This window comes from Tachyglossus aculeatus, chromosome 19 (genome assembly GCF_015852505.1).
Source record: "Tachyglossus aculeatus isolate mTacAcu1 chromosome 19, mTacAcu1.pri, whole genome shotgun sequence".
Taxonomy (NCBI): domain Eukaryota; kingdom Metazoa; phylum Chordata; class Mammalia; order Monotremata; family Tachyglossidae; genus Tachyglossus; species Tachyglossus aculeatus.
Window position 1 is genome coordinate 15,273,413 of NC_052084.1, and position 23,660 is coordinate 15,297,072.

Below are 23,660 nucleotides of genomic sequence, written 5' to 3' on the forward strand. Positions count from 1 at the left end.
GAGGGGAGAGGCGGTTAGGAGCGGGATTTGGCTCTTCTGCCCCTCGGGGGGGGGGGTTCTGTCGACGGCTTGACCAACACAACCCCGGGATGGCCCCACTTCCGGTTTGGGGAAGCCAGGGAAGAGCTCACTTCCGGGAGGGCTGGAATTGGGCCTAACTTTCGGACCCCCTAAATCATAGTAATAATGATGATGGGATCTATATGTATATATGTTTGTACATATTTATTTTATTTTGTTAGTATATTTGGTTTTGTCTCCCCCTTTTAGACTGTGAGCCCACTGTTGAGTAGGGACCGTCTCTGGATGTTGCCAATTTGTACTTCCCAAGCGCTTAGTACAGTGCTCTGCACACAGTAAGCGCTCAATAAATACGATTGACGATGATCTGTTAAGCGCTTTCTATGAGCCAAGCACTGTTCTAAGCGCTGGGGGGGGGGGTGATAATCAGGTTATCCCACGTCTTAATCCCCTTTTACAGATGATCGATCATATTTATTGAGCGCTTACTGTGTGCAGAGCACTGTACTAAGCGCTTGGGAAGTACAAGTTGGCAACATATAGAGACAGTCCCTACCCAACAGTGAGCTCACGGTCTAAAAGGGGGAGACAGAAAACAAAACCAAACATACTAATAAAATAAATAGATATGTACAAGGAAAATAAATAATAAATAAATAGAGTAATAAATATGTACAAACATATATACATATATACAGGTAACTGAGCCCACTGTTGGGTAGGGACCATCTCTATATGTTGCCAACTTGTACTTCCCAAGCACTTAGCACAGTGCTCTAAGCTCTCAGTAAACATGATTGATTGATTGAGGCCTTCCCAAGCGCTTAGTACAGTGCTCTGCACACAGTAAGCGCTCAATAAATGTGAATGAATGAATGAATGAGGCCCAGAGAATAATAATAATGGTGGTGCTTTTTTTTTTATAATGGCATTTATTAAGCGCTTACTATGTGCAAGGCACTGTTCTAAGCGCTGGGGGTATACAAGATGATCAGGTTGTCCCACAGGGGGCTCACAGTCTTCATCCCCATTTTACAGATGAGGTAGCTGAGGCCCAGAGAAGTTAAGTGATTTGCCCAAAGTCACACAGCTGACAAGTGGCAGAGCCAGGATCCCATTTTACAGATGAGGTAACTGAAGCCTTCCCAAGCGCTTAGTACAGTGCTCTGCACACAGTAAGCACTCAATAACTACGATTGATTGAATGAATGAATAAATGAGGCCCAGAGAATAATAATAATGGTGATATTTGGGTTTTTTTATAACGGGATTTATTAAGTGCTTACTCTGTGCAAAGCACTGTTCTAAGCGCTGGGGAGGTTACAAGACGATCAGGTTGTCCCACGGGGGGCTCACAGTCTTCATCCCCATTTTATAGATGAGGGAACTGAGGCCCAGAGAAGTGAAGTGACTTGCCCAAAGTCACACAGCTTTGGCGGAGCCGGGATTAGAACCCATGACCTCTGACTCCCAAGCCCGAGCTCTTTCCACTGAGTCACGCGGCTTCTCTGCCTAAAACCTGCCTGACTCAGGTTCCCACAGCCCGGCTCAGTGCAAGCTCGCCGTGGGCAGGGAGCGTGTCTACTAATTCTGTTCTATTGTACTCTCCCCATCAGTCAGTCGTATTTATTGAGCGCTTACTGGGGCCAGGACACTGTACTAAGCGCCTGGGGGAGTACAATATAACAGAGTTGGTAGACACGCTCACAGTGCTCTGTGCCCAATTGATGCTGAATAAATACCAATCATTGATTTCCTCTTCCCCACCCCATGTCTAAGGCCCAACTGTCCATGCACTTTCCTGACCCCCTGTTTCCCTGCAGATGCCATCACGATGGAGGAGTTCCTGGCAAAACTGTGTGGCACTAGCCCAGCCCAACCGCTCCCACTCTGGGTGGAAGGCACCACAGGGCACTGCTTCACCCAGCTGATCTTGAATACCCTTCCCCATGCGCTCCTTGCTCTGCTCAGCGCCTGCTATCTGGGCACTCCAAGGTGGGTAGCGAATAAATAAATAATAACGGTATTGGTTAAGCGCTTCCAATGTGCCAAGCACTGGGGTAGATACAAGGTTATCAGGTTGGACATAGTCCCTGTCCCGCATGGGGCTGTCCCTGAACGCACTCTCATCTTCTCCCCAAGCGTAGGGCAGCAAAATATACCCATATCGTTTTTGTGTAGTGCAGTGGATCACTGATTAGTACACCCTCCTCTTCTCCTCTACTCTTAGCCTGCTGCTCTGCTCAAAATAATCCTAGGTGGATGGCAAACTGGCCTCCCCACCTGCTAACAGGGCAGCAGCAGCCCTATCTTGATTATTAATCAGTCAATCAATCGTATTTATTGAGCACTTACTGTGTGCAGAGCACTGTACTAAGCGCTTGGGAAGCACAAGTTGGCAACATATAGAGGCAGTCCCTATCCAACAGTGGGCTCACAGTCTAAAAGGGGGAGACAGAGAACAAGACCAAACATACTAACAAAATAAAATAAATAGAATAGATATAGAATATATCTATTATCTAATCTAATATCTATATCTAATATATAGAATAGAATAGAATACAAGTAAAATAAATAAATAGAGTAATAAATATGTACAAACATATATACATATAAACAGGTGCTGTGGGGAAGGGAAGGAGGTAAGATGGGGGGATGGGGAGGGGGACGAGGGGGAGAGGAAGGAAGGGGCTCAGTCTGGGAAGGCCACCTGGAAGAGGTGAGCTCTCAGTAGGGCCTTGAAGGGAGGAAGAGAGCGAACTTGGCGGATGGGCAGAGGGAGGGCATTCCAGGCCCGGGGGATGATGTGGGCTGGGAGTCGATGGCGGGACGGGTGAGAACGAGGCACGGTGAGGAGATTAGCGGCAGAGGAGCGGAGGGTACAGGGTGGGCTGGAGAAGGAGAGGAGGGAGATGTTGGGGGAGGGCCAGAACTTGTGCTGCTCCAGCCTGGTGTGTGAGGATTCACAATTCAGGTGTCTAGAGAGAAAGAGGGAGGAGAAAGGGGGTGGGAGAAAGAAGGATCTAGTTTAGGAGGGATCTGGGCAGGAGTCTGGAGGGTTGCCCCTTTCCAGACTCGGGAAAGCCTAGTGGTCCCACGATGCTGAACCCAGCCCAGATTGGCAAGCTCCCCTCTGCCTCTTATGACCCTCCATTTCAGAACCTCCTTCCCACCTCTTACAACCCCACCTTACAGGAGGCAATGGGGGTGCACCCCCAGGCTCCCATGAATCTGCCTTGATTTTTACGTGAAAGCAAGTTCCTGGACCTTTCTGGTTTGGTAGCTCTGCGTCTAGTCCTGGACTAAACCACTGGGTCCTGACTTCAGGGGGTTAGGACGGGGATGGCCTTGCTCCTTTCTGGCTTTCCGGAAAGGCTTTTCCTCGGGGCCGGGTGGGGGGGGTGGGGAGGTCATAGGAATTTGACAGAGAGGAGAAAGGTGTAGGGGGTGGTTAGAAATTTGGGGTGGGAAGGAGACGTGTCTGGGGTTGGACAGAAGGCGGGAGATGTAGGGGAAAAGTTTAGTGGATAGAGCATGGGCGTAGAGCCAGGAGGACCTGGGTTCTAATCTCAGCTCCATCATATGTCTGCTGTGTGACCGTGGACAAGTCACTTCACTTCTCTGGGCCTCAGCTACCTCATCTGTAAAATGGGGATTCAGACCGTAAGCCCCATGTGGGACTCGGACTGTGTCCAGCCTGACTGATTTGGACCTACCCCAGTGCTTAGAACAGTGCTTGGCGTATAGTAAGCATTTAACAGGTACCATTGTTGTTATGATGATGAGGTCCAATAAGGAGAAAAGGAGATGGGGTGAAGGGGGTTGAGTCTGGCTTAGTGCCTGAGGTAATGTGTCACAACTTGGTTACAGCCCTCTAGACTGTAAACTCACTGTGGGCAGGGAATGTGTCAGTTTATCATTGTATTGTACTCTCCCAAGAGCTTAGTGCAGTGCTTTGCACACATTAATTGTTCAATAAATACGATGGAATGAACGAATGACGATAAAGGCAGTGAGGAAATGGAGGTGATCTGAGGGGAGAAGAGACCCCAGGCAGGAAGGAAAGAGGGATGTTTGGCAGGGTGGTGAGGTCAACAGACACTTCCGTGACTTTCCTCCTTCCCTCCACGTCTTCCTTTCCCCTCCACACAGGTGTCTGGGCTCCATCGCCCACAGCAGCCCTGGCTGGAGGCTGAGGGTCACCGCCTCCTTCCTCCTCTCAGCCCTCCCTCTGCTGGACCTGCTTCCCGCAGCCGGGCCCCCGCGGGCGGGTCCCGGGCCCCTGGGGCTGGAGGTTTTGTCGGGGGGCACGGCAGCGGTGGCCTGGCTCACGCATGGCCTGACGCTATGGGCACTGGCCCGGTCACCGCACGGCCGCTCCCGCGGGCCTCCGGCCCTGGCTCTGATTGCCCTCCTGTCCGCCCCCGCCCTGGTGCTGACCCTATTCTGGCACTGCCATCAAGGCACGCTCCTGCCCCCGCCGCGCCTGGGACCCCTGGCCCGCTTCTGCCTCCTCGCCCTGCAGCTGGCCACCCTCCTGGCCTACGGGTTGGGCTGGGCACTGCCCGGGGGGCGCCGCCCGGCATCCGGGGACCACGAGCCACTCCTGCCGGAGGAGCCCGAGGGCACCGAGGACGGAGAGAGCTGGCTGTCGTGCCTGTCCTACGCCTGGCTGGCCCCCCTGTTGGACCGGGGAAGCCGAGGGCAGCTCCGCCAGCCCCGGGACACCTGCGTTTTGCCCGCGGGGCTGCGCACGGCCCCCGTGGGCCGCCTCTTCAGGGCGCGCTGGCGGGAGCGGGCCGGGGCGGGGCCCCCGCGTCTGTGGCAGGTGCTGCTCTCTGCCTTCGGGCGCCGTTATCTGGCCCTGGGGCTGCTGAAACTGGCGGGGACGGCGCTGGGGTTCTCCGGGCCCCTGCTTCTGTCCCTCCTGGTGGGCTTCTTGGAGCAGGGCCACCAAGAGCTCAGCTGGGGGCTGCTGTACGCCCTGGGGCTGGCGGCGGGGGCCACGGCCGGGGCCCTCCTGCGGAACCAGTACGGCTACCGGGTGCAGAAAGTGGCTCTGCGGGCGCGGGCGGCCGTGCTTGGGGCCCTTTACCGGAAGGCCTTGCGCTTGGGGCCCACCAGGCCCTCCACCGGCGAGGTGCTCAACCTCCTGGGCACCGACGCCGAGCGGCTGCTCAACCTGGCCCCGAGCTTCCACGAGGCCTGGGGCCTGCCCCTGCAGCTGGCCGTCACCCTCTACCTCCTCTACCAGCAAGTGGGCCTGGCCTTCCTCGGGGGGCTGGGCCTGGCGCTGTTGCTGGTGCCCGTCAACAAGGTGCTGGCCACCCGCATCATGGTCAACAACCAGGAGATGCTGCGGCATAAAGATGCCCGAGTCAAGGTGAGGAGCCAGGGGTGGGGTGGGCATTTCTGAACGGTTTTGCTCCCCGAGCCCCTTTGGGTCACTCCAGAAGTGCCGGCCCGCTCTTTCCCTCCCCCAAGGACCTTTGGGCTTGGACTGGGATCGGGCTGAGCAGTTGATGTTGCCAACTTGCCAACGTTGCCAACTGGTACTTCCCAAGCACTTAGTACAGTGCTCTGCACACAGTAAGCGCTCAATAAATACGATTGATTGATTGATTGAAGCCCCCACTGGACGATCTGTTCCCGGGAGGGAATGCCCCAGCGCGTGCCCGGGAACTTGGTCCACTATTTTTTTATTTTTATGGCATTTGTTAAGCGCTTACTATGTGCCAGGCACTGGACTAAGCTCTGGGGTGGATCCAAGTTAAGCAGGTTGGACCCTTTCGCTGTCCCACATGGGCTCACGGCTCTTAATCCCCGTTTTACAGATGAGGTAACCGAGGCTCAGAGAAGTGAAGTGGCTTACCCAAAGTCACACAGCAGGCATGCGGCAGAGCCGGGATTAGAACCCAGGTCCTTCTGACAGCCAGGCCCGTGCTCTATCCACTAGGCCCGGGAGCCCGGATTTCTGGAATTCAGCCCAGGCCCCTCTGGCCTGTAGAACGGAGACCCCACCTCCCCTGGGGCGGCTCGGTCTGGCCCCGTTGTGCCGGGCTCCCCGGCAGGGATGGGCCAAACCTCAGTCACGGCGCAGGCTCTGAACATCCACCTTGCTGACCACGGTGGCATCTTGCGGAGAAGCAGCGTGTCTCAGTGGAAAGAGCCCGGGCTTTGGAGTCGGAGGTCATGGGTTCAAATCCCAGCTCCGCCAGTTGTCAGCTTTGTGACTTTGAGCAAGTCACTTCACTTCTCTGGGCCTCATCTGCAAAATGGGGATTAAGACGGTGAGCCCCACGTGGGGCTACCTGATCACCTTGTAACCTCCCCAGCGCTTCGAACGGTGCTTTGCACATAGTAAGCGCTTAATAAATGTCATTATTATTGTTATTATCTCGGGCTGGACCAGCTCAGTCGTGACGCCAGGGGAGTCAGTTGGGACTGGATCCCCTCCCAGCCCATTTGGCACTGAGCTGGCTCTCTCCGGCGGGATCCAGTCAACCTCCACTTGTGTTCCCCAGCTGATGACAGAGCTGCTCGGAGGCATGCGGGTCATCAAGTTCTGCGCTTGGGAGCAAGCCCTGGGGGCCCGCGTGGAGGACTGCCGAGCCCGGGAGCTGCAGAGCCTCCGGGCCACCAAGTTCCTGGATGCCGCCTGCGTGTACCTGTGGGCAGCCCTGCCCGTGGTCATCTCCATCCTCATCTTCGTCACCTACGTCCTCACGGGCAACCAGCTCACCGCCACCAAGGTCAGTCTCTGGGAGGCAGAGCCCCAAATGGGGTGGAGGGAGTCGCGACACGAAGACCGAGACGTCGAGTCTCGTGTTTGAAGGAACAGACGGCCGAGAGGCCGGACAGGCGGACCCAGAGACACAACCCCGTTGAAGTAGCCGGCAGGTAGCAATCAGTCGGATTTATTGAGTGCTTACTATGCGCAGAGCACTATACTAATAATAATTGTAAGATTTGTTAAGCACTTACTATGTGCCAGGCACTGTACTGAGCACTGGGTTGGATACAAGCAAATTGGGTTAGACGCAGTCCCTGTCCCACATGGGGCTCACAGTCCTAATCCCCATTTTACAGATGAGGCACAGAGAAGTGACTTGACTTCCCCAGAGTCACCCAGCAGGCAAGCGGCGGAGCCTGGATTAGAACCCACATCCTTTCGACTCCCGGGCCCATGCTCTATCCACAAGGCCACGCTGCTACTAAGCGCTTGGGAGAGTACAGCGCAGCAGAGTTAGCAGATACATTCTAGAGCTTGTAGTCTAGAGTACCCAAACACGTGGACAGCTAAGAGAGTCAGAAATCCCGAAATGAGAGAGACACCTGCACGAAATTGCAAAGAGACGCCTAAATGCTGGGGGATGTGGCTCGGGTGATCGAAGACAGGTAAACCCAGTCCGGGCAGGCTTCCTAAAAGTCGGGGGCTCCTGGGAGAGCGTGGAAGGAGGGGTGGGTTACGATTTGGCCAAGAGAATAGAAGAGGCCCTTTAGGTGCAGGGAGTGGCATATACTTGAGGCAGAATGGGGGAGGGTCCGGCATGTTGGACCTGTTCTCCCCAGAGCCGCCCACTCATCTGACACCCCCCTGGGTATCCCTGCCCCCTCAGGGGAGGTTCCCTGGGTCTTGCTCCTCCGATCTTCCAGCTTGCAGTGGGCAGGGGATGTGTCTGTTATATTGTTGTGTTGAAGCACTTAGTACAGTGCTCTGCACACCATCAGTGCTCAATAAATACGATTGATTGATTGATCTCCCAGGCCCTCCGGTTCACCTGGGGGTTCCCCACTACCCACCACCTCAAACACAGTTCCCAAACCCCGTTCAGTCGGTTTAAACTTCACCTATCCCACCGTGTCCCTTCAGTCCCCACTCTCCAGTCAGCCCATCCCAATCCTCTCCTCCCACCACACCTTCCCCTCTCCCTCCTCTACCCAACTGCTCCTCCCCACCCCAGCCGTATAATCTTGTCCCAGTGCTACCCCTTACCCCTCTCCCCCTGTGCAGGTCCCCCTCGACTTCTCCAAACTCCCCTGATTTCACCCAACCTTGCCCTCCCCAAGGTGTTCACAGCTTTGGCCCTCGTGGGCATGCTGATTATGCCGCTCAACAGCTTCCCTTGGGTCCTCAATGCCCTCCTGGAGGCCAAGGTGTCTCTGGGCCGGATCCAGTGTTTCCTCGATCTTCCAGAGCACGACTCAAAGTCCTACTACCACCCAGGTACGATGGGGAGCGAGGGGCCCGGGGAGAGGGCCCAGAGGAGGAGCTGCCTGGGGAGGAAGGCGGAGCCCTTGGCCTGGAGGGCATCCATGGGGCAGGAAGCTGACCCCCAGGAAATGGACCACACAGGGATTTATTGTGCAGGGAGCTCCGTGCGGCCTCAGGCCTGGATTGGTTCTAGGCCGCCCTGGAGATTTGGGTCTATAATGCTGGAGGCCCCCGGTACTCCCAGCCACAGACCCCTAGGCTCAAGGATTTCAGGGAGAGGGCCAGCTTTGGACTTGGCCAGCCTGGCCTGGGCGCTCATCACCCGCAGGCTAGGCCTGACCCAACCAAAATTCCCCCAAACCATCTCAGAGTCCAATAGTAATAATAATAACAATGTTAATGTTAGGACTTGTTAAAAGCTTACTATGTGCCAAGCACTGTTCTGAGCACTGGGGTAGATACAAGTTAATCAGATTGGACACAATCCCTGCCTCACATGGGGCTCACGCTCTTAATCCCCATTTTACAAATGGGGCAACTGAGGCCCAGATAAGTGAAGTGACTAGCCCAAGGTCACACCGCAGACATGTGGCAGAGCCGGAATTAGAACCCAGGTCCTTATGACTCCCAGGACTGTACTGTAGCCCCTAAGTCACGCTGCTTCTCTGCCCGTGCCACTTCCTCCTCCGTCAACCGTCCTCTGAGGTCCAGGCGAGGCTGCTGGTGTGGCCGGCCTGGGGCTGTGAGGTCCACCCACCCTTCCTATCCTGTGTCCGCAGAGCCTCCCTCTGATCCATCAGTTGAGCTGGAGTTGCATGAAGCCTCAGTCTCCTGGGCCTTGGCTGGGAATGGCCTGGACATCTTCATTCCCCACCTCAAGGTGCCCAAGGTCAGCAGGAAAACTCGGGGATGGAAGGAGGCCCCAGTCCCTCTGCCTCCAGGCTGCAGGGCATGTAATCTACCTCAGCCAGCTCTGCTGCATTTAAACACCTCCAGGGAAAGGGACTTCCCTTCATCTCTTGGCTGTCTTTTCTGGTGTTTGAAGGCCCTTCCTACCAGGGCACTTAAATCCCTCCTGTTGGAATTTCAGCCCATTTTCTATTTTTCTGTTTCTAATAATGATGATGAATACTAGGAATACTAACAATGATAATAATAATAGCAATTGTAATTGTTAAAGTGCTTACTATGTGCCAAGTACTGTACTAAATGCTGGGATGGATGCGAGCAAATCCACAGTCCCTATCCCACCCGGGGCTCACAGTCTCAATCCCCATTTTACCGATGAGGTAACTGAGGCACAGAGAAGTGAAGTGGCTTGCCCAAGGTCACACAGCAGACAAATAGCAGAGCCAGGATTAGAACCCACGACCTTCCGATTCCCGGACCCACTACGTCATGCTGCTTCTCCAGTGGGGATGGTTCCTCTTGTCCTCCCGGATCCCCCAGCCCTTTCCTCATCTCCGTGTCTTTCCCAAGGCCCACCTACTCCTCTCAGTTGCAGAGTCGAGGGCAAGGACCAGGATTCCAGGCAGAGTCTGGCAGGATCTGCCAGAGATTGAATCTAGTGGGAGAGGGACACCGTGAATCTCTTTCCTCAGAGAGCTTTTAAGGAAAAGTTTCATCTCAGCTAGGTTAGGTGGCTCTACCTGAAGGCAGGGGGATGGGTGAGATGACCGGAGCCTTTCCACTGTGAAAATGGACCATCCATCCTGGGGGCCTGTCCTCTGTGGAACAGGGAACGTAGGGACTGGTGGACGGGCCGGGGGGCGGCGGAAGGGCCAGAGGGAGGTCATTTGGGAGGGAGGGCAGAGTTGACAAAGGTGGGTTTTGTGTCCCCAACAGGGGACATTGGTGGGCATCGTGGGCAAAGTAGGCTGTGGAAAGAGCTCTCTGCTGGCTGCCATCACTGGGGAACTCAACAGGTAACTCTTGGTCACCCTCCCTTTCACTGACACGCTGGCCAATCTTGGCCAACTCTGGGCTCTGGTCCTAGTTGGAGCAGGAAGAACAGGCAGTTAGCAGGCGATAGTTATGTAATGATAATAATAATAATAATGATAGTATTTGTTAAGGACTTACTATGTGTCTACTTACTATGTGTCGAGCGCTGTTCGAAGCTCTGGGGTTGGTACAGGCTGATCAGGTTGGACCCAGTCTCTGTCCTACGTATCTTACTCCCCATTTTACAGATGAGGTAACGGAGGCATAGAGTTGAGTTGCCCAAGGTCACACAGCAGAAAAGCGGCGGAGCTAGGATTAGAACCCGGGTCCTTCGGACCATCCACTGTGACAGCTAGAAACAAGATGATCAGTGCAGGCGTTTGCAGGCAGGGGAAGCCTAGTGAGAGGACAGGAAGGCTTTGGAAAGAGGTTTGCTCTGAGGTACACTTAAGGGAGGGTGAGTGGGGAAGCCAGAGGCTCTACCTTGGGCTCCTCCTTAATAATAATGATAGCATTTATTAAACACTTACTATGTGCAAAGCACTCTTCTAAGCACTGGGGAGGTTACAAGGTGATCAGGTTGTCCCATGGGGGGGCTCACAGTCTTAATCCCCATTTTACAGAAGAGGCAACTGAGGCCCAGAGAAGTTAAGTGACTTGCCCAAAGTCACACCGCTGGCAATCGGCAGAGCCGGGATTTGAACCCATGACCTCTGACTCCAAAGCCCGTGCTCTTTCCACTGAGCCACGCTGCTTCTCCTCCTTCCTTCTGTTTCCCCCAACCCTAGGCTGGGCGGACGGGTGGCAGTGCGAGACCTATCCCGGGGCTTCGGCCTGGCCACCCAGGAGCCCTGGATCCAGTTTGCCACCGTGCGGGACAACATCCTCTTTGGGAAGGCCATGGATACTCGCCTCTACCAGGAGGTCTTGGACGCCTGTGCCCTCTGGGATGACCTGAAGGTGAGTGCCCAGACCCCCGGCTTAACTTCCCCGGGCCCCGATTCTCACCTCCCTTTTCCACAGTCGTAGCTCACTCCGGGGCCCTCTTCCTCAGTCCCCGTTAGGTTCAGTTGAGTAGGGTCAGATGCTCAGTCACAGAGCCGCCTCTGTCTCCGTGGACCACCTGTGTTCCTCCCCAGGGTCGCACCCCTCTCCTCGGCAGGGCTCCAGTTCCCCTCAGGAGCCAGGAGGATCCCTGTTGCGTTTGAGGACTTTGCAGGGAGCCTCCCTACCCGCCTTGGGGAAGCATTAGGTGGAATCTTGGTTCCCATCAGTGTCGGGCGGCATGTTCTGTCAGATTCTACCTGCCGGGGACCAAACGGAGGTGGGGGAGAAGGGCGTCACCCTCAGCGGAGGACAGCGGGCCCGCATCGCCCTTGCCAGAGCTGTCTACCAGGTGAGCAGGGGGTAGGGGTTGGAATCTCCCAGCCGGAGAGTGGGAGAGGAGCCAGTGGTCGCCCACCCCCTGATCCGTGGGTTCCCAGAGCTGTAGGCCCCCCATGCCACCTTCTCTTCCTTTACCCGCCTCGGCCCCTTACAGGAGAAGGAGCTCTACCTGCTAGATGACCCGTTAGCCGCCGTGGATGCGAATGTGGCCAATCACCTTCTGCACAAATGTATCCTGGGAATCCTGGGCCATACCACCCGGCTCCTGTGCACCCACCGCACCGAGTTCTTGGAGCAAGCCAGCCTGGTGCTTTTACTGGAAGGAGGACGCCTGGTGCAGGCAGGTAGCCGTCGGTAGCAGGAGGGGCGGACCAGGAGCGGCAGGGGGGAGGATAGGAAAAGGGAGCACCTGAGGCTGTGAAAGAGCTGGAAAATCGGACCTTGGAGGGGAATTTGAAGGAATTAAGAGTCCATTCCATCCTGTTTTTTTCCCCCACTTAGGGGAGAAGTGGTGTCGATTCTGCCAAACTCCAAATGACACAAAATAGGGTTGGCACCTAGGGCATCTAGAGCTGTGAATGAAAGCAGGGGGGATAGAGGCAGTGATGCAAGCCCTGTTTGGATGGCATAGGGAGTCAGTTGGCTAAACTTTATATCATCAGGATTGGCTGGGCGGGGGGTGGGGGTGTCCTTTTTGAAGGTTATAGTTGCTAGGTTCAGGACAAAAGGAAACAATTTTTTTCATCCAGCAGAGAGTAAATATATGGAGTTTTTTTCCACAGGAAGTTGTGAATTAGTAATCAATCAATCAGTGGTGTTTATTGAGCAGTTAACTGTGTTCAGAGCACTGTACTAAGCGCTTGGGAAAGTACAGTGCAATGGAGTTGGTATACATGATCCCTTCCCACAAGGAGAAGCAGCGTGGCCTAGAGGCTAGAGCATGGGCCTGAGAGTTGGAAGGAGCTGGGTTCTAATCCCGCTCTGCCACTTGTCTGCCGTGTGACCTTGGGCAAGCGGAGGGACCTTTTACAGGTCCATGTCTCTGAAGGCCGGAAGATGAGCCCTCTCCCATGGAGGATATGACTAGGGTGACCCTGAGAATTCAAGCAGGGCGAGGTCTGGGCTTTGGAGCAGGGACAGTGAGAACTTGGGTCCCTCCCAGTGAGTCCCTGGATGGGCCAGGTTTGCAGGACCCGATCCAACCCTTGACCTTTCCCGGACCAGGCCCACGAGCGTAAGTCCGCCCGGCTGTGGGGCAATCCGAGTTTGGCCAGCTCAGACATTATCCCTGGGCAGAGGGCCACCATGTTAAAGAGGACACAGCTACTGTCAGTGATCCCTTTCGGGCTCCTGCTCCCTGAGCAGTGTTGAGGTCTGGGCTCCTAGGGAAGAGGCTGTTTAGGGAGCTCAGGAGAGAATAAAAAACACGTAAGCTTTACCACCCCTCGTCCGCAGTCCCTGGTCCGAATTGGATGGACAGACAGCAGGAGTCGGGTGGGGGGGAAGAGGCCGATCTATTCAAACCCACCAGAGTTTAGCTGTGGTCTGATTCAGACCCACAGGCTCAGATTCTGAGACACCCTAGAACCAGGTAGGTTATCTCTGAGTCTCAGAGTCCTAGGAGCATGTGAGACTTCAAGCTCTTCCCTCTGTCTCTTCCGATACCGGAGAGAGAGAGAGAGACCCTGAAGGGAAAATCAGGCCCGGGGCCATTGTGGACTTCGGACCCACAGAGAGGGGAAGGTTAAAGGGAAGGACTGCTGGGGCCATGGATCTTCAATAGTTGAGAATATTAACTTCCTGGAAAGCAATTCATTTTTTTAGAGGTGGGGGCCTGGCAGTTCTCCAGCTCTACTAGGAAGAAGGCAAGAGGAAGTTCATTCATTTAATTGCATTTATTGAGCAGTTACTGGGTGCAAGGCACTGTTCTAAGCACTTGGGAGAGTGCAATATAACAGCAAACAGACACATTCCTACCCACAGCGAGCTCAGGAAGTGAGTTGAAATCGGATGGAGATGGGTAGGAGCCGCTGAAACAGGTCGGCAGCGAAGGTTGTGGAATCTCCTTCGTGGACACGAAGACATAGAATACACTGTTTTCAGGCTGGTCTAGGTTAGAGGTGGGGGATGGACCAGATGACCTTTGGGGAGCTCTGATAAGGTATCTAGGATGTTGAGTATTTGGAGGTCTGGGGCCAAGAGGCCTGTGGAGAGGACAAGGAGGGAATCCGGGGACTGCTGCTTCTTCCTCCTCCCTTCTTCTGTCTCCCAGGACCCCCTGCGGAGATACTCCCCCTGGTACAGGTCACCCCTCTGGCCCGGACTGAGAATGGACAGGAGCCAGAGCCAGGTGTGCCCACACTCTCCTGCTCCTCACCCCTTCCCCCACTGTCCACTTCCCGTCCAAACCTTCGGCTCCCCAAGCCTCCCTGGAAAACTCCTCTGGGAAAAGCTGAGCCTTCCGGATGCTGCTCTCGGTTCTTTCGCTTTTCCCAAATCAGGCGGAGGGAGGCTGCTGGCTGAGGCTGGGCATTTAGGGGGCGGAGGGCGGGGAGAGCACCTAAGCTCTGGCCAGGGCTGGTGGCTAGGCTGGTTTTGAATGCCCCGGTCGTGGGTGGGGAGGAGACCGAGGAGGAAGCGGGATTCCCTTGGCCCGCCGGTGGCTCCTCCCCAGCCTCCGTGTCTCTTCCCCACTGCAGCAGCCAGTCCGGCAGCCCCGAGCCCCCGGGAGGCCGGGCCGGGACCAGGAGAAGGGACCGAAGCCCCCAGCTGCCTCCTGCAAGAGGAGGAGAAGAAGGAGGGCGCGGTGGCCTTCCAGGTGTATCAAGCTTACTGGGCGGCCGTGGGCGGAGGGATGGCCTTGGCCATCCTCCTCTCCCTGCTCCTCATGCAAGGTAAGAGGCCTTGGGAACAACTGGGAATCTGGAAGAGGTGTGGGGGTGAGGATGCAGGGGGGCTTTGAGGCAGGGGTTGGGAACCTGGGCCCGCTAGACTGTAAGCTCGTTGTGGGCCGGGAATGTGTCTGTTCACTCTCACTCAATCGTATTTATTGAGCGCTTACGGTGTGCAGAGCACTGTACCAAGCGCTTGGGAAGTCCAAGTTGGCAGCATATAGAGGCGGTCCCTAACCAGCAACAGGCTCACAGTCTAGAAGGGGGAGACAGATGACAAAACAAAACATGTGGACAGGTGTCAAGTCATCAGAATAAATAGAAATAAAGCTAGATGCACATCATTAACAAAATAAAGAGAATAGTAAATATGTACAAGTAAATAGTGTAATCCGTACAAACACGTTTAGTGTTGTATTGTACTTCCCCAAGCGCTTAGTACAGTGCCCTGCAGTCAGTAAGAGCTGTGAGCCCACTGTTGGGTAGGGACCGTCGCTATATGTTGCCAACTTGGACTTCCCAAACGCTTAGTACAGTGCTCTGCACACAGTAAGCGCTCAATAAATACGATTGATTGATTGATCATTAACAAAATAAATAGAATAGTAAATATGGGCAAGTCAAATAAATAGTGCAATCCGTACAAACATGTTTAGTATTGTATCGTACTTCAGTGCCCTGCAGGCAGTAAGAGCTGTGAGCCCACTGTTGGGTAGGGACCGTCGCTATATGTTGCCAGCTTGTACTTCCCAAGCGCTTAATACAGTGCCCTGCACACAGTAAGCGCTCAATAAATACGATTGATTGATTGATCATTAACAAAATAAATAGAATAGTAAATATGGACAAGTCAAATAAATAGAGCAATCCGTACAAACATGTTTAGTGTTGTATCGTACTTCAGTGCCCTGCAGGCAGTAAGAGCTGTGAGCCCACTGTTGGGTAGGGACCGTCGCTATATGTTGCCAACTTGGACTTCCCAAGCGCTTAGTACAGTGCTCTGCACACAGTAAGCGCTCAGTAAATACGATTGATTGATAAATCGGAGTGAACGAATGAAGTCCTCGAAGCCGGCAGGCAGTAGCCCGGCTCCTCCTCTTCTCCCGCCAGGCACCCGGAACGCAGCCGACTGGTGGCTCTCTCACTGGATCTCCCGGCTGAAGGCCAGTGAGAACGGCACCCAAGAGGCCGCCGCCGCCACGCTCCTCTCCCCTCGGCTGCTCCTCTTCTCCGCCGGAGACCTCTCGTGAGTGAGCCCGGGCAGGGCGACGGGGCGGGAGGAAGAGGGACATGGAAGCAGCGGCACTGAATGGTCGTCTGGGCGGCCCAGAGGAGAGGCGGGTTGACGATCTTGCCCCCGCCCCCCAGCCTCCCGGTGCCCCCGATGGGCAGCAGCTCCTCCACGAACAGCTCCCTGGACGTGCGCTTCTACCTGACGGTGTACGGCTCCATCGCCGGGGCCAACTCCCTCTGCACCCTCCTGCGTGCCCTGCTGTTCGCGGCGGGCACCCTGAGGGCGGCCGCCACCCTCCACCGCCGCCTGCTGCGCCGTGTGCTCATGGTGAGGGGAGAGTGAGCTATTTTACTTGTACATATCTATTCTATTTATTTGATTTTGTTAGTATGTTTGGTTTTGTTCTCTGTCTTCCCCTTTTAGACTGTGAGCCCACTGTTGGGTCGGGACTGTCTCTAGATGTTGCCAATTCGTACTTCCCAAGCGCTTAGTACAGTGCTCTGCACATAGTAGCTAGCTCTCTTCCTCCCTTCAAGGCCCTATTGAGAGCTCACCTCCTCCAGGAGGCCTTCCCAGACTGAGCCCCTTCCTTCCTCTCCTCCATCCCCCCTTCTTACCTCCTTCCCTTCTCCACAGCACCTGTATATATGTATATATGTTTGTACATATTTATTACTCTATTTTACTTGTACATATCTATTCTATTTATTTTATTTTGTTAGTATGTTTGGTTTTGTTCTCTGTCTTCCCCTTTTAGACTGTGAGCCCACTGTTGGGTCGGGACTATCTCTATATGTTGCCAATTTGTACTTCCCAAGCGCTTAGTACAGTGCTCTGCACATAGTAGCTACCTCTCTTCCTCCCTTCAAGGCCCTATTGAGAGCTCACCTCCTCCAGGAGGCCTTCCCAGACTGAGCCCCTTCCTTCCTCTCCTCCATCCCCCCTTCTTACCTCCTTCCCTTCTCCACAGCACCTGTATATATGTATATATGTTTGCACATATTTATTGCTCTATTTATTTTACTTGTACATATCTATTCTATTTGATTTTGTTAGTATGTTTGGTTTTGTTCTCTGTCTTCCCCTTTTAGACTGTGAGCCCACTGTTGGGTCGGGACCGTCTCTAGATGTTGCCAATTTGTACTTCCCAAGTGCTTAGTACAGTGCTCTGCACATAGTAGCTAGCTCTCTTCCTCCCTTCAAGGCCCTATTGAGAGCTCACCTCCTCCAGGAGGCCTTCCCAGACTGAGCCCCTTCCTTCCTCTCCCCCTCGCCCCCCTCCATCCCCCCCTTCTTACCTCCTTCCCTTCTCCACAGCACCTGTATATATGTTTGTACATATTTATTATTCTATTTATTTATTTTACTTGTACCTATCTATTCTATTTATTTTATTTTGTTAGTATGTTTGGTTTTGTTCTCTGTCTCCCCCTTTTAGACTGTGAGCCCACTGTTGGGTAGGGACTGTCTCTATATGTTGCCAATTTGTACTTCCCAAGCGCTTAGTACAGCGCTCTGCACATAGTAAGCGCTCAATAAATACGATTGATGATGATGATAGTAAGCGCTCAATAAATACGATTGATGATGATGATGAAGAGCCTGTCTTCCGGGCATCCCGACACCGCGCCAGCCCCAGTCGGGTCTCCCGGTTCCCAGCGAGGGCACAGGCTAGGGAATGGGTGGGTCTGGGTGTTGGAGGGCCGGGGGGTGGGGACTCAGTCCTTCATTCGTATTTACCGAGCGCTTACTATGTGCAGAGCACTGCATTCATTCAATCGTATTTATATATTCATATATATATATTTATATAAATTCCCCAGCGCTTAGAACAGTGCTTTGCACATAGTAAGCGCTTAATAAATGCCATCATTATTATTATTATTCTTTATTGAGCGCTTACTGTGTACAGAGCACTGCATTCGTTCATTCAATCGTATTTATATATTTATATACATATTTATATAAATTCCCCAGCGCTTAGAACAGTGCTTTGCACATAGTAAGCGCTTAATAAATGCCATCATCATTATTATTATTATTATTATTATTTATTGAGCGCTTACTGTGTACAGAGCACTGTATTCATTCATTCAATCGTATTTATATATTTTTATATATATATATATATATAAATTCCCCAGCGCTTAGAACAGTGCTTTGCACATAGTAAGCGCTTAATAAATGCCATCATTATTATTATTATTATTATTATTTATTGAGCGCTTACTGTGTACAGAGCACTGTATTCATTCTTTCATTCATTCATTCAACCGTATTTATTGAGCGCTTACTGTGTACAGAGCACTGTACTACGCGCTTGGGAGAATACTGTATAACATCAGACATATTCCCTGCCCACAACGAGCTCACGATGTAGAGGGGCTCATTGTTCTAGACTGTGAGTCCGTTGTTAATAATAATAATAATGATGGCATTTATTAAGCGCTTACTATGTGCAAAGCACTGTTCTAAGCGCTGGGGAGGCTACAAGGTGATGAGGTTGTCCCACGGGGGGCTCACAGTCTTAATCCCCATTTTACAGATGAGGGAACTGAGGCCCAGAGAAATGAAGTGACTTGCCCAAAGTCACACAGCTGACAATTGGCGGAGCCGGGATTAGGTGGTCGTTGTTGGGTAGGGACCGTCTCTGTATGTTGCCAACTTGTACTCTTGTACTTCCCAAGCGCTTAGTACAGTGCTCTGCACCCAGTAAGCGCTCAATAAATACGACTGAATGAATTTCCCTTCCCTTCCCTTCAAGGCCCTACTGAGAGCTCACCTCCTCCAAGGAGGCCTTCCGAGACTGAGCCCCTTCCTTCCTCTCCCCCTCGTCCCCCTCTCCACCCCCCATCAGACCTCCTTCCCTTCCCCACAGCACCTGTATATATGTATACATGTTTGTACATATTTGTTACTCTATTTAACTTGTGCATATCTATTCTATTTATTTTATTTTGTTAGTATGTTTGGTTTTGTTCTCCGTCTGCCCCTTTTAGACTGGGAGCCCACTGTCGGGTAGGGACCGTCTCTCTATGTTGCCAACTTGGACTTCCCAAGCGCTTAGTCCAGTGCTCTGCACCCAGTAAGCGCTCGATAAATACGATTGATGATGATGGTGATAATTTCCCCTCCAGCCCACGCCCACCCCAGCCTTGGAATCCCCCTGCCCCCCGTGCCCTCAGCCCTTCGGTCTCCCATCCCCTCTCTTCACTCCCCGCGCCAGGCGCCGGTCGCGTTCTTCCAGGCCACGCCAGCGGGCCGCATCGTGAACCGCTTCTCGTCGGACGTCGCCTGCGTGGACGACAGCCTCCCCTTCATCTTGAACATCCTGCTGGCCAACGCGTTCGGGCTGCTGGGCCTCGTGACGGTCCTGGCGGCCGGGCTGCCCTGGCTGCTGCTGCTGCTGCCGGCCCTGGGGGTCCTCTACCTCTCCGTGCAACGGCGCTACCGGGCCTCGGCCCGCGAGCTGCGGCGTCTCTGCAGCCTCACCCTGTCCCCCCTCTACACCCACCTGGCCGAGAGCCTGGCTGGACTCGGGGTCCTCCGGGCCACCCGGGCCATCCCCCGGTGAGCGCCCGTCCTGGAGCCGTCTCCCCATCCCATCCCCTCTCCGCCCCGGTGCGAGATGGGGTGCTTGTCGTGTTTGTTGTTCTTTTACGGTATTCGTTAAGCGCTTGTTATGTGCCGCGCACCGTTAGAAACGCTGGGAGAGGTATAAAGCGATCGGTCCACGTCCCTCGGGGGCTCCCAGTCTTCATCCCCATTTTCGAGATGAGGGAACCGAGGCCCAGAGAAGTGAAGCGATTTGCCCAAGACCAGACAGCAGACAAGTGGCAGAGCCGGGATTAGAACCAACCCCGGTCCTTCCGAATCCCAGGCCCGTGCTCTACCCATTAGGCTCCGCCGCTTCTCAGCAGCGTTTTGGCGGATGTTGGCGCCCGTGTTCCAGGAGGGCGGCATGGGTGGCCTTGGCGGGGAAGAAGCGGAGGGGCAGGGAGGCAGGGCCCGCCTCACGCCTCTCCCCTCCTGGCTCAGGTTCACGGATGACTTTGAGCGGCTGCTGGAGGACAGTCAGCGCTGCCAGTTTGCCGCCAAGGCCACCCTGCAGTGGCTGGATATCCGCCTGCAGCTGATGGGCGCTGCTGTGGTCAGCGCCATTGCGGGCATAGCCCTGGCCCAACACAGCCAGCGACTCGCCAACCCAGGTATGACCCGGGCAGGCTCAGTCAGCCTCCTCACACCCTCCACGTGCCTTGTCTCGGCCCGCCTGGTCCCTAGCTCTTTTGTTTCTCCCCCCCCCCACTTGCCCCCTCTTCGGCTCCGATCCCTCCTCCTGCACCCACACCTGTCACTCTGTCCCCCTCCCTCCCGTCTCTCCTCTTCCCAAGATGCCCAGCCAACATCCCACATCCCTTTCCCAACTGCTTTGCCCTCCTCCACCCCCGTAACTCCTCCTGATCCCTTCCCTCTTTCTTTCCCCTTCTCTGGCCACCCTTCTCCTCTTCCTCTGCACTGCAGCCCCTTCCCCATCTTTCCTCCCCCAACCAACACCCCAGATCCCTCCCCCACAACTCCTCTTAACTCTCTTCCCTCCCAACTCCCCATCCTAATCCCTTCCCCTTCTTTCCCTTCTCCCCATCCTAATCCCTTCCCCTCCTTTCCCTTTCTCATTCACTCATTCAGTTGTATTTATTGAGCACTTACCGTGTGCAAAGAACCCTATTAGGCGCTTGGGAAAGTACAATGTAACAATAAACAGGCACATTCCCTGCCCAGAAGGAGGTTACTTTCCCTGTTCACCTCTCTCCCTCACCCTCCAGCCCCGTCCCGCTCTCTCCTCCGCCAGCCTGCTGTCCTTCCTACTCAGTGCGCCTCCTCAGTAGGCTTGGACCTAGTCATCCCCAATCTTTTCTTTTTTTTTAATGGTATTTGTTAAGCGCTTACTATGTGCCAAGCATTGTTCTAATCCCCACCCCGGTCTCTGAGTTTCCTCCGGCTCTCAGGCTGCCCCCACCAGCTGTAGCCCTCCCCTCACACAGACTGACGTTTCGTGGGCATGCCCCCTGCCTACGAGCACCCCCCTGCACACAAGCGCCCATGGGCATGCCCCCTCCCTCGCCAAGGTCTCTCCTTCCTCCCCACCCAGGGCTCGTGGGACTGGCCCTGTCCTACGCCCTGTCCCTGACGGGCCTGCTCTCGGGGTTGGTGAGCACCATGACGCAGACCGAAACCATGATGGTGAGCGTGGAGAGGGTGGAGGAGTACGCCAGCACCCTGCCTAGTGAACCTCAGGGCCAGTCGCTCAAGGTAAGGGCCTCGGGGCCCTCGCACCCGCTTCTTCCACTCCCCTCCGACCGTTGCCTTTCAACGGCTGCTCCAGGTTCCGCCTCTCCCTGCAGCCCAGGGATCCCAGCAGCAAGGGGGAGGTCCATCCCAGTTTCTCTTCAATCCAAAAAACAAAACAAATTTCCATCTGGATCTCGCCCCTTCCTCCCTCCCCTTCGGGCAGAGAGCGTCCGAACAGTCCGGCCTTGAGCAGGGGCTGTCGGAGCCCAGCCCCCATCGGTCCCCTCAGCTTGGGTGGTCCAGAATCCACGGGCCGGAGGGGCTCTGGGCAACTCTCCCTCCTCCTCTCCCAAACCACCCCACATTTCCCTCTTTTTAATTATTATTATTTTGGGGGGAATTTAAGTGCTTACTACGTGCCAAGCGCCATTCTAAGCGCTGGGATAGATACTAGTTAATCGGGCCTGATACAACCCCTGTCCCCCCTGGGGCTCGCAGTCTAAGTAGGAGGGAGAACGGGTATTGAATCCCCATTGTGCAGTTGAGGAAACTGAGGTTCAGAGAAGTGAAGCGACTTGCCTCGAGTCACACAGTGGGGAAGTGGGAACCCAGGCTCCCAAGCCCATGTTCTATCCACTGGGCTACAGTGCTTCGTCTCCTCCCTCTCTTCCCATCCGTCACCCTCTCCATGCCCACCAGGGATTCCCCGACTGGCTGACCCGGGGCCGGGTGGAATTCCAGGACGTGTCCCTGCGGTACCGAGCGGGGCTGCCCCCGGCTCTGGCCGGCGTCAGCTTCACGGTGTTTCCCGGAGAGAAGCTGGGCATCGTGGGCCGCACCGGCTCCGGCAAGTCCTCCCTCCTGCTAGTGCTCTTCCGCCTGCTGGAACCCAGCGCCGGCCGCGTGCTGCTGGATGGCACCGACACTGCTCGGCTGGACCTGCGGCAGCTCAGGTGGGAGGGGTCAGGCCGCCCTGCTCCCCGTGGGGATCAATCGATTGTATTTATCGAGCGCTTACTGTATGCAGAGCACTGTACCAAGCGCTTGGGAAGTCCAAGTTGGCAACATATAGAGACGGTCCCTACCCAACAGTGGGCTCGCAGTCTAGAGGGAAGAGGAGTGGGATCGGCGGCAGGGCAGGGAGAAGGGGCGCCCCAGCTCTTCCGGTCCCCTCCGTCTTCTCCCCAAAGGACCAGCCTGGCCATCATCCCTCAGGAGCCCTTCCTGTTCAGCGGGACGGTGCGGGACAACCTGGACCCCCGGGGCCGGCACGAGGACGCCACCCTTTGCGAAGCCCTGGGCCAGTGTCACCTGCTCCAAGTCATCGCGTCCCTGGGTGAGGGCAGGGCGGGCGGGCCGGGGGCCCTGGGGGAGGTGGCAGGAGGAGAGGCCGGGCCCCCGAGCCGACTGACTCGGCCCTGCTCCCTCAGGTGGCCTGGATGCGGAGCTCGGGGAAGGGGGCCGCCTCCTGTCCCTGGGCCAGAGGCAGCTGCTGTGCCTGGCGAGAGCCCTTCTCACCGACGCCAAGGTGAACCCCGGGTGGCCCGCGGGAGGAGGGGCTTCTTGGGCGGGAGAAGCAGGGCAGCGGGCCAGAGGCAGGCTGGGCTGCCGGCGGCCTCCTTCGGGGCTCACACACATCTCTCTCCCCTAGATCCTCTGCATCGACGAGGCCACGGCCAGCGTGGACCAACAGACGGACCGGCTGATCCAGCAGACCATCCGTCAGCGCTTTGCTGACAAGACCGTGCTGACCATCGCCCACAGGTGGGCCAGGCCGAGGCGCCCTCCTCCCTGAGGGGGAGGGAAGCCAGCGGGAGCCGATGCACGCAACCCACCCTGCCGAAGTTGCTGGGTTAAAGCCCTCTCCGGCGGGCACGCCGCCACGACCCAGTCGTGGAGAAATCTTTTTGCCCATTCCAAGGCTCTCCGGTCCTCGAGACGGGACGCCCTGCCGGTCGGCGGGCAGCCGGGCCCAGTCGGCTCTACCGGTGGCACGGGGGTCGAGGACGCTGCCCTCCGTGGGTTTGTGGGCCCCCGTGACCCCCGTTCTCTGTCTCCCGGCCGTCTCTCCACAGGCTCAACACCATCCTGGACTCGGACCGGGTGCTCGTGCTGCAGGCGGGCAAGGTGGCGGAAATGGACACGCCCGCCGCCCTGTGCAGCCGCCCCGACTCCATCTTCTACCAGCTGCTCCAGAACAGCCAAAGGTGACGGGCCAGCCCCCGACCGCACAGGGCAGACGGACACGGACGTAGCTCGGGGCCCCCGTACAGCTAGGCCCTGGGACCGGCCTCGCCGCCACCGAACCTTCCTCGTAACAACAACAACTGTGGTATTTGTTCAGCACCTGCTGTGGATCAAGCGCTGGAGGAGATGCAAGATAATCCGGTTGAACACGGTCCCCGTGGTACATGGGGCTCTGGGTCTCAGGGTGAGGCGGAACCGGTATGTCATTCTCCTTTTTCAGATGAGAAAACTGAGGCCCGGAGAAGTGAAATGACTCGCCCGGGGTCTCGCAGCAGCAAGTGGTGGAGCTGGGAATATAGCCCGGGGACTCTCATCCCTGGGCCCCTGCTCTTTCCACTAGGCCACGCTCCTTTCTGCTTTCAAGGGGCAGCTACCCCCTTCCTCCCTCCCTAGGGTCGGGGCAGCCTTCTCTCTCTCCCCGAGGGTGGAG

The 23,660-nt window shown here is 55.5% G+C and overlaps 1 protein-coding gene across 1 annotated transcript; it reads left to right on the plus strand.

The window, feature by feature from the left end:
• Positions 1–1,746: 1,746 nt before the first annotated feature.
• On the plus strand, positions 1,747–23,613 carry ABCC10 (ATP binding cassette subfamily C member 10). The gene is made up of 21 exons (XM_038761426.1): positions 1,747–2,016; positions 4,177–5,407; positions 6,549–6,776; positions 8,095–8,251; positions 9,019–9,128; positions 10,085–10,164; positions 10,972–11,143; positions 11,481–11,579; positions 11,724–11,913; positions 13,842–13,919; positions 14,269–14,463; positions 15,571–15,706; positions 15,829–16,021; positions 18,921–19,264; positions 19,733–19,902; positions 20,844–20,994; positions 21,631–21,936; positions 22,174–22,319; positions 22,414–22,511; positions 22,635–22,747; positions 23,059–23,613. Exons 1-21 carry the CDS (start codon positions 1,856–1,858, stop codon positions 23,192–23,194), a joined length of 4,494 nt encoding a protein of 1,497 aa, XP_038617354.1. The 5' UTR covers positions 1,747–1,855; the 3' UTR covers positions 23,195–23,613.
• The last annotated feature ends 47 nt before the right edge of the window (positions 23,614–23,660 follow it).